Source organism: Pteropus vampyrus, unplaced genomic scaffold (assembly GCF_000151845.1).
Source record: "Pteropus vampyrus isolate Shadow unplaced genomic scaffold, Pvam_2.0 Scaffold37, whole genome shotgun sequence".
Lineage (NCBI taxonomy): Eukaryota > Metazoa > Chordata > Mammalia > Chiroptera > Pteropodidae > Pteropus > Pteropus vampyrus.
Genome location: NW_011888818.1, coordinates 6970371 through 6984277, shown reverse-complemented (window position 1 = coordinate 6984277; position 13907 = coordinate 6970371). Strand labels below are relative to the sequence as shown.

The 13907-nt window shown below is 47.2% G+C and overlaps 1 protein-coding gene and 1 pseudogene across 4 annotated transcripts in view; both read left to right on the top strand.

Moving 5' to 3' along the window:
- The window catches only part of TET3 (tet methylcytosine dioxygenase 3), a 99421-nt gene extending 90974 nt beyond the window's left edge, over positions 1–8447 (top strand). For 3 of the 4 annotated variants that reach the window (XM_011358135.2, XM_023529476.1, XM_011358136.2), the window contains one exon: positions 659–4572. In XM_011358135.2, the coding sequence (XP_011356437.1) occupies positions 659–2436 (1778 nt within the window). In that variant the 3' untranslated portion in view covers positions 2437–4572. Of the gene's footprint in view, positions 1–658 lie in introns of all 4 variants that reach the window. The other variant, XM_011358134.1, reaches the window with a different exon arrangement.
- Positions 8448–12813: 4366 nt separating this feature from the next.
- On the top strand, positions 12814–12932 carry LOC111738382 (annotated as a pseudogene).
- Positions 12933–13907: the final 975 nt, after the last annotated feature.

Below are 13907 nucleotides of genomic sequence, written 5' to 3'. Positions count from 1 at the left end.
TCCGGGGGTGGCGTTGGTGCTGTTGGGTGGGGGCCCTGGATGGCCCCCTGATGCTCCCTTTCTGCCTTGAGTTGGGACTCCAGATGAAAAAGTCCGGGGGCCTCTCAGTCATCTGGACCATCCCATTATCCTAATGTTGCCAGTCAGTGTGATAGCCGCAGCAGCCCCGGGACACCAAACTGGTAGGCGGTCCCTGGGGAGCAAGTGCAAGGAGGTCATCGTATCTTCCCAAAGAGGAGCTGGGTTTCCCCTCCAGATCGCCCACTCCCTCTCTGAGAGTCTGAGGGGACCGCGGCTTTAGGCACGTGGGCTGCGGTCGGGGTGCCTGAGTGGCACAGCTCCCCCTTCTCTTGGCCCTTGTCCCTGCAGATGGGAGGGGCCTCAGTGAGGACTCGTGGAATTCGCTAGGGTGAAGGGTGGGGGAGGAGTGACACAGAGGGGGCCGTGGGCTCTGGGCCACTTCTCCCGGGGCCTCAGAGGGTCCAGGGGCCATGCTGAGCAGTGCCCAGAGCAAGTCCAGCCTCATTCATCTTGCATGTCCTGCAGAGGAAACCTCTGAAGGAGAGAGAGAGTTTCTACCCCCAGTCCATCTGCCCAGGGCCTCGGCCGACTGTGGTTCTCCCTGCTTCCTCTCTGTCTTGTCTCCTGTTCTCCTCAGGCTTGTCCCTGAAGGGCGGATTGTCCCAGCAGAGCCTGAAGCCCTCCCTCAAGGTGGAGCCTCAGAGCCACTTCAGCTCCTTCAAGTACGGCAGCAACACGGTGGTGGAGAGCTACTCGGTGCTGGGCAACTGCCGGCCTTCCGACCCGTACAGCATGAACAGCGTGTACTCCTACCACTCCTACTATGCACAGCCCAGCCTGACCTCTGTCAACGGCTTCCACTCCAAGTACGCTCTTCCGTCGTTCAGCTACTATGGCTTTCCATCCAGCAACCCGGTCTTCCCCTCTCAGTTCCTGGGGCCTGGCACCTGGGGGCACACTGGCAGCAATGGTAGTTTTGAGAAGAAGCCAGACCTCCATGCTCTGCACAACAGCCTGAGCCCGGCCTACGGTGGTGCTGAGTTTGCCGAGCTGCCTGGCCAGGCTGTTCCCACGGACACCCACCGCCCCACCCCCCACCACCAGCAGCCTGCTTATCCAGGCCCCAAGGAATATCTGCTTCCCAAGGCCCCTCAGATCCACCCAGCATCCAGGGACCCCTCTCCCTTTGCACAGAGCTCCAACTGCTACAATAGATCCATCAAGCAAGAGCCAGTAGACCCACTGGTCCAGGCCGAATCTGTACCCAGAGACCCTGGTAAGATGGGCAAAATGCCTTTGCCCGAGGCATCTCAGAATGGGGGTCCCAATCACCTATGGGGACAGTACTCAGGAGGCCCAAGCATGTCCCCCAAGAGGACTAACAGTGTGGGTAGCAGCTGGGGTGTGTTCCCTCGTGGAGAGAGCCCTGCCATCGTTCCTGATAAGCTCGGTTCTTTCGGGGCCAGCTGCCTGACCCCTTCCCACTTCCCGGATGGCCAGTGGGGGCTGTTCCCTGGTGAGGGGCAGCAGCCAGCCCCCCAGCCTGGAGGACGGCTGCGAGGCAAACCGTGGAGCCCCTGCAAGTTTGGGAACAGCACCTCGGCCTTGGCCGGGCCCAGCCTGACTGAGAAGCCATGGGGTCTGGGGGCAGGGGATTTCAACTCTGCCCTGAAAGGTGGTCCTGGCTTCCAAGACAAGTTGTGGAGCCCCCTGAAAGGGGAGGAGGGACGGATTCCAACCCCGGCAGCGAGTCAGCTGGACAAAGCCTGGCAGTCCTTCGGTATGCCCCTGGGCTCCAGCGAGAAGCTGTTTGGGGCCCTGAAGTCCGAGGAGAAGCTGTGGGATCCCTTCAGCCTGGAGGAGGGGATGGCCGAGGAGCCCCCCAGCAAGGGGGCAGTGAAGGAGGAGAAGGGCGGCATGGAGGAGGAGGAGGAAGAGCTGTGGTCCGACAGCGAGCACAACTTCTTGGACGAGAACATCGGTGGCGTGGCCGTGGCCCCCGCTCACGGCTCCATCCTCATCGAGTGTGCCCGACGGGAGCTGCACGCCACCACGCCCCTCAAGAAACCCAACCGCTGCCACCCCACCCGCATCTCGCTGGTTTTCTACCAGCACAAGAACCTCAACCAGCCCAATCACGGGCTGGCCCTCTGGGAGGCCAAGATGAAGCAGCTGGCGGAGAGGGCACGGGCGCGGCAGGAGGAGGCCGCCCGGCTGGGCCTGGGCCAGCAGGAGGCCAAGCTCTACGGGAAGAAGCGCAAGTGGGGTGGTGCCCTGGTCCCCGAGCCCGAGCATAAGGAGAAGAGGGGGATTGTCCCCACCCGGCAGGCGCTGGCTGTGCCCACAGACTCGGCGGTCACCGTGTCCTCCTACGCCTACACGAAGGTCACTGGTCCCTACAGCCGCTGGATCTAGGTGCCAGGGTGCCAGCGTACCTCAGCGTCGGGCCCGGCCCGAGCTGCCTCTGTGGTGCTTTTGCCCTCACACCTGGGGGCGGGTTGGGGGTGCAGAAGTCTTTTTATCTATATATACATATATAGATACACATATATATGTATTTATGGTCCAAACCTCAGAACTGACCCGCCCCTCCCTTCCCCCCACTTCCCCAGCACTTTGAAGAAGAAGCTACGGCTGTCGGGTGATTTTTTTCGTGATCTTAATATTTATATCTCCACGTTGGCTTTTTTTCCCCCCTTGTTTGGGGGGCTTTTATTTTCTCTTGTTTTTAAAACTCTATCCTTGTATATCACAATAATGGAAAGAAAGTTTATAGTGTCCTTTCACAAAGGAGTAGTTTTAAATTCCATTTAAAATGTGTATTTATTGGATTTTTTAAAAAGCGACAATAGTAATGGTAAAAGATGGGCAGGAAAAGCCAGAAGTGCTCACTCCTGCCCAGTCTTGCTGGGCCCGGCGAGCCTGGCCCTTTTGGGAGCTGACGAGGTTCTCTCAGCCATCTGCCCCTCATGAGCCAAGTGCAGATTGTAGCCACCCAGTCCATCCCTCCGGACAGATAAGCCTTCCCTTCGGGGGAGGGAGCCCTCAGGATGGCCTCTGTCCTCTCCGGCAGGATGGGAGAATCTGTAGAGAAACATCTGGGGCCCCTTTTCCAGGCACCAGCTTGGAGTCAGGGGGAAGGGGCAGCTGCACCCCAGGCCAGGCACCTGAGAGGCTGGTATAGATTTCCCCAGAAACCAGGTTGGAAGTAGACAGCTTCAAGCTTGCTAGTCTCCACACTGAATCCTCTCTGTCCGTTATTTATCAAGTCATATGATGTGGTTCCCTAGGCAGCACCTCGTGATGGAGCTGGAGTTGAGAGGCTCTTAGGAGCCTTTTCCACCAAGTCGACGAGCCAGTGAATACTGGGCTGAAGGAATTTGCCTTAGTGGCAATTTTTAAAAAGCCCCAAAGTCCATGCTGATACCGAAAAAGGGCTACTGTATCTTTAAAAACCAGAAGTTGAACCCAAGCTGTGAAAAGCCAGCGTTGCCCCGTGTGCAGCGCTGTGCAGAGCCTGGTGCTGTAGTATTGTGCTGGGACTTCCTTGACTCTCGGGCAGGTTGCATCCTGCAGGAGCTCAGCACACCAGTGTAACAGCAGTTAACACATCTCTCCTTATTCCTGGATTTTCACATTGGACAATGGTGCATGCCTCACACCCAAGCCCACCCCCTCCATGCTGTCGTTTGAGGAGTGGGCCTACACTTAACAACTTTAAAACGCAAGAGTCAAACATTTTCAGCAGGTAGCTATGATTTTCCTCCCTAATTGGTGCCATTTCTCTATTCAGTCATTTTCTCCTTTCCTTCCTCCCTTTTCCACCCGCTTTAACACACCCGTTTGAAAATTCTGGTGCATTCGTTTAGCTTTTCGAAATGAGAATGTGGTGCTTAATTTTCACAATATTGTTGAGAGAGGTTGGGGCCTGGCAGGTAGAAGCAACATTCATCGACAGCAAGTCACACTTCTTGGAGTTTTTGTTTTCCCTGTGGTATTAGCAGCAGTTATATCAATGTGGATGTGTGGTGAATGGGAGGCTTCATCAGGATGCACAGAGGGGAATATGGCCACACAGTGAATGAGAACCAAGCCCTGAGATAAACATCAGATATTTATTGAGCAGTTTTATTCAGATGTGGGTCTTCGTAAAACAAGTTTAACAATCAGATGACGATGCTAAAGGCAAGTTCCTGAGCTTCCAGGTGCCTTGTGTAAGAGCAGAGAACCGACCCGCTGGGTGTTTACTGTAACTGTTCCGGAAGCACTGGCGGAGAGTCGTTGTAAGATGTCCTGAGCATTTATGTGGTCTGGTTTTAACTGTAAATAGTGAAAGATTTTTTTAAGCACTTTTGCCTAGATTTAAACAGCAACTTGAAAAAAAAAAAAAGTATGTTTTAACATGTAATTGTGGGAGAAATTGTAAATAGTAGCTGAATATTTAACGTGCTTTGTCTATCCTTCACTTTTACCATATTCTGTAAAGTTGCATTTATTTTACAGGACAAAAATGAAATATTATTGCTTTTGAAATAAATACCCAAGAGCTTATCAGGATTTAGAATTATTCAGAACTCAGATTTATAGGAAAACCTCTGACCTTCAGTTTGACAAGCTAAAGGAAGCAGAGTCTTTAATGAGCATGCTAATTTTCTAGTTTTGAGGAAAAGTTGGGTCCTTTAAATGCTATTTTGCTTATCGCATCAGTACTTTTATGCAGGTCTCATTTGACTCCGTGCTTAGGTAGATACGGGGGTGCCTTGAAAACTTCATTTTAAATGATCTTAAGCAAGAAATACAATATTTTACGAAATATTTGGAGAATGTGACCGTCTGTATGACCCGGGAAAGCCCCAGGTTGGCTGTTGGTTTGGAAGGTCCCGAGTGTAACCCAGGTGATTCTGATACTTGGCATGTGTGAATCTTCCTGATGTATGTTAAATATACTCTTCCCCTCGTCACCCTTTGGTAGCAAAGCCATTAGCTGAAAAGAGAATCCAATACAAGCTAAAAGCATGTGATGTCTGTCCCCCCAGCTCAAACAGCCTTTGGTGCATAAATTTCTAGATTAGCAAACAGGCTGCTGAGAGGTGAGTCAAGAGGCAGTCTCCATTGGATGTTCCCATCCCCTCAGAATGGTGTTTCAAAAATTAGGTGGTGCTGGTGCCATGCTCAAGCCCATGCTGATTTGTACACACTACATGTATAACCTACCTCAAATCTCAGTCATTAAAATTAGCATGCTTTAGACGTATATTTAAAAAGTAACTATGCACAGCTCTTTATCCCCCCCTTGCTGCTGAAGGTTTCTTAAAGAGAAAAATCAAATTTTTATTTTTTACTGGCACTATCATTTTTTAAGTCCTAAAGATGATTAACAGACATTTTTATCATGAGAAGAAAAACAAAGCCATTGCAACTAAAGAACCTAACAGCATGACCAAGTTTTAAGAGTAATATTATAGCAACAGAAAATGATGGAGTCTTATAGTCATCTCCCCAGTGTGCCCTGTCCACAGACATCACCCACACACGGTGCAGACATTTGGTTCCTCTCGCTTCATTTTGTTTTCCCTGCCTTTTGTGTGCAAGGGAAGTGCTTGCAAAGTTCTGTGCTAAGAGATTTTTAAAATAAAAATCGCTTCGCAGCAGGTTCTCACAAAATAACTGGTGCTAGCTCAAGAAACCATTATCTAACCATCAGAGATCTTGACTAAAGGTGTTTTGTGGATTCTGAGGTCTTTTGTTTTTGTTGTTTGGTTTGTTCTTTGGCAGGGCCTAAGTTCCCCACACGCTGGCTTCGTGGGTACTGCTTTACCTTCTCACTGAGATGACAGTGGTGTGCATGGAAAGAGATCATACCCTGCCCCCTCTTGGTCCTTCCACCAGCCTCTCTTGGATACAGTAGTGTGCAGTGCAAGGGATTTTTTAAGTGCTAAAGCAAAGAAAGAAGTAGCAGAGCTAAACTGCTGTGTACCAAACAGCAGTAGGTTTTTGAGGACAGTTGACAATGAAGAGTTGGTAACCTGATTTCATTGAGAGAAATCCAGCCAGACTTTGTGATGTTTAACCACCGCCAGATCTCAGATCAAGGCAGTGCTGGTGGGAAATTAAAATAACATCCCTGACGTGCCTCAACCAATCTCTCTTTCCTTTTGTTACTGAAGTGTGTCCTATGGACTAGAAAGCATTTTTATGAAATGAAATAGTCTAAATAAAATGGTGCTATGGTGTTTTAATGTGACTGTCCTTGATCCTGTCCTGCTGAGGTGCTATCAAGGTTCTGAAACCACAACCAACCAAAAACAAGGTGGGCTCCAGTCTCTCTTGGCTTCCCCTCCCCTCCCCCCTTTTGGTGCTGTCTCCTTAGACCTCTGTTTACCGTGCTATAACCTGCTCTGAGCAATTTTGTTTTTTGTTCCTCCCTTGGTGGCCAAACACAGAAAGGCAAGTCGCAAAGGCAGCTAGCTCCCTGACTGAATGGGAGTGGGCTTGCCTGGCTTGGCTGGTGCTCTAGTTTTAATCTGTCCTCTCAGGCCTAATGAGAAAGGAAGGGCGAAGGGCTTTTTTTTTTTTTTTTTTGAGGAAGGGGAGTCAGGTTCTCCTGCCTCTTTTAACATGGCAAGTATTTTCATAGACAAGGACACACATTCTCCTGTGGTCCAGGGTGCCACGTAGATGTCTCTGAGAGTCTCAGAGACACTCTGCACACCATGGCAGATTAGACAGATCTCCTTCCTCACCTGGCACTGGCCAGGGCCATGTGGGCAGGGGGTTCCTTTCTTGGCTCCTCGAAGCCTTTGCCCCAGCGTTACTTCTGCCTGTCATTGGTAACCAGTCATGTTCAAACTAAAGGAAAAAGCTTTCTTTGTTCATCCGATGCCACTGAGGCTGCTTTTTTAGTTGGTGCTATTCTAAATTTCTTCTTGGGTCCACAAAAGTTGATGTTTTAAAAACTCAACAAGAAGCTCCATTTTGTGTCATCCACTGTCACAATAATTTTTTTAAATACCTCAAAAATAGGACATCATGACAACTTCGGTAAGGTAGATTCCGTGAGGGTCGATGCCTGCAGGTTGTCCATTTGATTACGTACTTGACCTTGAAGAATCTCGGGTCATTATATTTTTCATTCATTCTTCAGCAGTTAAAATGGCAGAATGCCTAAAGGAAGGAGCATGGTTAACTTTATTTCATTTTCTTCTTAAGTTTTGCTTTTCTATAAAATGTGAATTTCCTATACCCATCTCATTGAGCTTTTTCAGTCATTGTTGCTGTCATTTGAAATGACTCCCTCGAAACCTAGTTTTATTAGCCAGCTGCATCTACAGTAGTACATGGCCAATTTCAACATACCCTGGACCAAAATGAACACTTTTTGAGGTGCGTTCCCCCAGCACAGGTTATACAGTCCCATACCCACGTGTGCAGAGAGTTTTTTCTACCTGTGAGGCCTCTGTCTTGGCGCTCCCAGCCCTTCCTCCCACTGAGCTGCCCACAAGAGCAAAGCAATAGGCTTCTCCCCTGAGCGGAGACTGCAGCACAGAAATGCAAGGTCTAGCGTTGCTTTTTGCCTAAGAATCAGTGAGTGATTTGGCCTACTTCCTCGTTTGCTTCTATTCTGATATCAGGGATGCTTTTTTGTAGTGGTATTATTTGGTCTCTCTTCTCATTTTGACTACCCGTTATTCAGGGATAACTTGTCACTATTCACATGGGGATTTGCAAAATACTATTTGGCTCATTTGAACATCCAGATTTTCTTGGTTCCAATATTTTTTTTCTTTTGAGGGAAAAAAAGGAGGAGAAAACAGGAGTGATGTTTCTTTTTCATGTACTCCAATTTCAGAAGAAACAAGGGCAGGTCATATTGTGGCATATACATGCATTCGACTTAATCTAGAATCCCTGTAGTGTTTTGATGTGTTTTATTTCTTCTCTCTGAATTCCTGTTTGGTTACTTGGCTTCCAATGGAGGTGAACTTAACAACCATACTTGAATATTCCGTCTTGACTTTGTAACTGTGGCTACTTGAAATGAAGTTTATCTGGGGTTGATGGATGAATGGTAGATTTTTGCAATGTCTCAAGGCAATAGGATGTGTATTATTAAACTGTAGATATTCTTAGTACAGTAAATTTATGCTGATAATTTTATTTTGTATAATTTTTACCTTTTTGTTAATATTTTTCCTCCTACTTTATTGGTTTGCCTCCTGAGCTACCCCTCCTTACCCTCCCTTATCCCCCAGTGTTTCAGTAAATTTAATTTAGGGTGCCTAGAAATTGCAAGTATGTATCCTTTTTTGATTTGTATTTTATTATAATTTACACAAACAACTGGGTTTGTGAACTGTATTACTTCTGGTATCTTTAAAATATTGTGGGTGTTTTAATAAATTTTATATTTATTTTTTGCACTCAAATTCCGTGTGGACCCTTTTTCCCCCCAACCCCAAAGCAAGCTCAAGTTGTTGCATGTGAGAGTGCCCGTGGTCCCACCCCCACCCCCACCCCCTGTGGGCTGTAGATGCACAAATAAAGCCCTCGCTGATAGCAGCGAGAGAGCCTGTCCTCGTCCCCTTCTGCCACTTGCAAAGAGTAATGTTCAAAGGCTGTCAGCTGTCGAAGCTGGCTATAAAGGGGGAAACGGAGATGGCTTTTGCTTTCTTTACCTTTTATCTTTGTCTCCTTTTTTCATTCAGTTTGGAGACCACCCCATTAAAATTTTTCACTTCTATCGCTTCTCAGCCTTTCAGCTAGGATCAAGTGTAGTATATTTTTATCAGTTTAAAATTGTTCACTTCTGATATGTTTGCTAAAGGATCACCGAATCCTGCTCAAGTCTGATGGCCTGAATGCCACGTCTAGTAGAGAGTGCCAGATACGGAACCCTAGATTCTGTTGTCCCTGGGGCGAGGCGCTTTCCCATAGGATCCCATGCCTGGGCTACCTCAATTCAGATTGCCAGTGTGGTGGCTGATTCTAATTGTGAAAAAGAGAATCAAGGAAACTAGAAGGGCACGTGGGAGGGGAAACGATCCCCTCCTGCTTGAAATATTTGCCTGAAATTGATTCAGGGTCTCAGAGAGACGAGCATCCCCGCCATGCATAAAGACCTCAGCATTCTTTCTAGTTGATGACAACATCCTGTTAGGTCACTACAGAGGAGAGCAGAGCGCCTACCTCTGGGCACAGTAGTGAAAACCCCCACAGTCCTAACAGGGCTCCAGACGACTGTCTCAAACTTTCATCTCTGTTTTGTTTCACTTGCAAAGTGACCCTCTGGAAATGCCTGGGTGTGCATGGCTATCAGGGGTCCGCACACATTTGCATGTTTTACAAACGTGGGATTGCATTGTGTTTGGTAAACTGCTTTCCACTTGACATCTGTGGGTTGAAAGAGACCTAGTCCAGTCCCCTTCCCCAGCCCCTGTTGTGTGGGCCCCATTTCCAGGACCTGAGGTGAGGGCTGGGAGATTCCTGCTTCAACAGGGGCTGACTCACGACTGGGTAACTATAAATATGCTTTCATCTCTTCTTATACAAATTCCATGTTAAATATAGAAAAATAGAAGACCGAAGTTTTAAAAATTATCTCAAATCCCACTACAAGAGAACCACATATTGCTTGCAAACATTTTCTGAGGGTGTAAATACAACTATTATGAGCAGTACATGTATTTTTTAAATGGATTAATATGGTAATACTTTGTTGTGATCTCTTTGACTAAATATATTTTTAAATACCAGTGATACAGAACTACATCTTTTTAAAGAGTTACTTAGCATTTCATTGTATGGATATAGAAGCATTTAATCATCCACATACTATTGAACTCTAAGCCCCACCCACGGAACTTCTTTCTCCTCTAAGAAGCATCCTAATTAATCCCTCTGCCACATGTCCTTAATTCCTAAAACCTTCCTGTTCCAGACTCTGTCCTACCTATTTTCCCTGACCCCTGTTCACACCTAGAGCATCCTTCTTTATACTGGGATCTCTAGGAGTGAACACTGTCCCAGATGGCTTCTGGCTGGCCTAAGCCAAGCACAGAGACACCAAAGAGCCCCACATCTGGACACATCATTTTTATAAACACACACCAAGGTTTATTAACTTTTTAAGCAGCCGAAAGCTGTGTGGCTCAGTGAAAAGAACGTGGCTCCTTCATTTCCCAATCATGTCATGTGAGATTAGCCATTTCATCTACCTGTGTCATTTTCTTTATCTATAAAGCAAGCCGATTATACCACATAAGACTGATATGAGGATCTAAAATAATACTACAGTAAAAGTACCAGGTATTCGGAACATGGCAGGTAATAGAAGCTGCCATTATTACTCTTGGTACATACAAAACTTTAGGGCACTAAAGAGTTCGAGACTAGTCATCGACCACAGTAGTTAGGTGAACTACTGCCAAGTCAGGCCCCTCACCTCCAGGCTTTACGCACTTCATTTTGTGTTTTTAATTCTACACACAGCCTGTGAAGCTTAGTCATTTTAAATATACTATTTAACTCATCCTCCTATTTTGAATCTCAATTTCGTCATTATTGGTTTAGTCTACCCAGCTACGCAAACTTCTGCAGACGCTCTTGTGGGCTCCCTAACCTTGGAGAGCTGTTGTCTCTATGTCTCCCCTGCACACGGGGAAATAACAGGCGCTCACCATTGTGTGAGAGGAACCGAACCCTTTAACACCCCCGCGGCTTGGTGGTTCTGCTGAAGATATATCCAACGCACATAACCCGGTGTCCATTCCCATCAGAGCCACGGCCACCACAGAAGACACGAGAGCACCTCCCATAGAGAACCCCATCAAAGCTTGTCAAAATCTAGATCCTTCCAACCCCACCCCCACTCCTATCCCTGGAAGCCTTGGCAGGTGCCTGCTTTTCTCTACCGAGAAGCCCAGTCCCAGACCCAGTGAACTTGACCAATTTCCCTTCCCTACACTTCAAACACTTTCCCGTATTTTCTTCCTTTTTCTTTACACACACCTGACGCATACTCATCCAGGCTAGCTGCCCTCCATCCCTCACATTTTCTCTTGGTTCCCACCCTTTGCTTCTCCTCTGGGACAGGCTTTATCAATTACCTGCTTTCTGCCCCTCATCATGCTCTCAGGTCCCTGGTCTGATCCCACTCTGCCCTCAGCTTACCACCTTTCTCACTTTTTCCTATCACTACTACATTTCTGCAAGTGTAGACAACCTCCTGGTTTCATCTTCCATACCACTCCCTCACCTGTGCCCTTGTCTCTCCAGAAAGATCTGTCTTCTAGACCAAAGATCCTGTCCTCGCTGACCCCTCCAAAGCCCCGACCCCCTGAAACTCTCCACTCTTGGGCTGTGCCATCAGTAGCATTCCATCGTCCCTGGGCCCTGAAGCCCTCTGCCCCTCTCATGGTCCCTTTATGTACGCCTGTTCTTGAAACACGGATGTCCTTGCTACAACCTATAGGCTTCTCTCAGGGGCCTCATGCAGCCACCAGGCTTCAACTATGCCCCCAGCGCTGGTGATTTCCAAAGCCACGTCTAGCCCTGACCTCTCTCATGAGTTTGGGTTGCTGGATAGCTCTCAGTGGCTGTTTGGCAGGGCCAAAGTCTTAATTTACCAAAAATTGACCTCTCACCTCTCTGCCGAAATTCCCTCTGACTGTCGATGGCCTCATCATTCTCCTGGTCACATCCTGACACCTGCCAAGTCTGGAGTCTACCCCATCATTGTCCTCAATCCTGTCCTCCTTGTCGCTCTTACTAGCAGCCCACACTGCACTTGCACAGGCTGTGCACTGCACAAGTCTGGAGGAGCACAATTCATACAGACTACCATGTGGGCTTTGATCATTGGCGTAGACTCCTCCCCCAACCCCCACGAGCAGGGGCACGCTGGAAGACCACTGCAGGGCCCTACGAAACTGGGGCCCAATGCAGAGGCCTCTCATACTGTTCTAAAAATGAGAACTTTCAGAAAGATTAAGTGACTTGCTCAAGGCCATCTAGTTAGGAAGTGGTAGAACCCATGCTCAAATCCAGGTGTGTCTGACACCAAAATCTGTGCCCTGTCCAAATATACTCGTTTCTTCAGCATTTTAAGAGCCATGTTCCCAAGGGTCACATGTCATCCTCACTAGCAGGAATCTACCCACAAGCAGAGCTTAGGGCACAGCTGGCAGCCTGGAGGTCTGCGTACTCAAGAGGCACAGGTTGCAACAAGGTGGCTCTGCAGGAAGACTTATTTGGAGCTTTTTCAGTTGGCATCTATATTTGAGAGGCTGACATCTGGCCCCCATTTGATCTCCCTGCCTACCTCACCGAAGCCGATCTCCTTACTCAAATAATCTTCCTAAGAACCAAATTGGATGATACTATTTCCCTGTATCACTCCTCCATGCTCCCCATTGGGTACAGCTCTCAGGATAAGGTACAACATCGTAACTTTGTCATAGGGCCCCGCAGGACCTGGCCCCAGCTCGCACCTCTAGTACCACTGAAGGCTACTTGGTGTCCTTGTCCGATTATCTCAGTGCCTTACCTCCTCAAATATGAAGAGGCTTTCCAGCTAATGGGAATGCAAGTAATACCCCCAAGAACTCCCTCCTTTTAAAATTCATTAAGATATTTACATAAACTATAAAACGACTCCAAATAAATTTTCAGTAAGAACAAAAGGGTCACTAAGATTTTACCCAAGGAAGTATGAACAAACCGAAAGCCAAGTTATCTGAAACCAAAAATAATCTTTTACTTTACAAAGAACAACAAACATTAAGAATTCAAAGTGTCTACGGCCGTGCCACCCTGAACGCCCTGGATCCCAGCTGATCTTGGAAGCTAAGCAGGGTCGGGCCTGGTTAGTATTTGGATGGGAGACCACCTAGGAAGACCGGGTGCTGTAGGCGTTAAGAAAAAAAAAAGAATTCAAAAACTGGTAATGAATCCTTTGGAAGAAATAAGAGGTCAGACAGTGAGTGATTGCAATCTATTTTCAAAAAAACTTAAAAGAACTTCTGTCTACTGAACAAAAATGAGATACTAGATAACAGACCAAATTGTATCTATGCCTAAAGCACAACTGATATGTGGAGAACAGGATAATCAAAGCAGATCAGGAAACAGTCATTTAACATGAAAGAATATATAGGGAGCTGCATGAGGCCATAAAAAAAACACATTTTCAGTGTTCCAGTCTCATGGTTTTTTATGGCCTCATGCAGCTCCCTATATATTCTTGAGAATACTGGGAGTTCTTGAGAATACTGGGTGTTCCCAATAAAGGATTCAGGAGAAATGGTTCTGAATTAATAATCAAAGGTCTATGGGAAGAAAACTGTACTGAGTGAAGTCAGATGAGAACCGATACGTCCAAGGCATCACAAACTGTGGCTCACTTTATTAAGAAGTGAGAATCCTAGAAACTAACTTCCTCATCAGCTGGGGAATCATTTCTGCAAAGGCATCTGGACTCTTCAGCCATGCTCTCATTTAGAATCCTGAGCAAAATGCTGCAGCCCACAGCCCACAGGTCTCAGAGCCTCTCACTCCACAACCAGCACTGAGCACCTTGCTCTCAGCAGATGCCGTGCTCGGTGCTGGGTACCTGACCAGGCCCAGACATCCATGCCATTCAGAGCAGAAGGCCACGCTAAAAGGTTGGGCTCTTTTTTAATTATCCCCACGCACTGGCAATTCTAAACAATGTCATTGCTAAAGCAATACATGTAATAAATATTACAGTACGAAAAAGGAAAAGTGAATTAACACTTTCTGGTTTTTAAATTAATAAACTTTATTTTTAGAGCAGTTTAAGGTCTATAAAAAAATTGAGCAGTAAGTAAAGAGTTCCCTTACACATACATAACCACCTCATTTTCCCT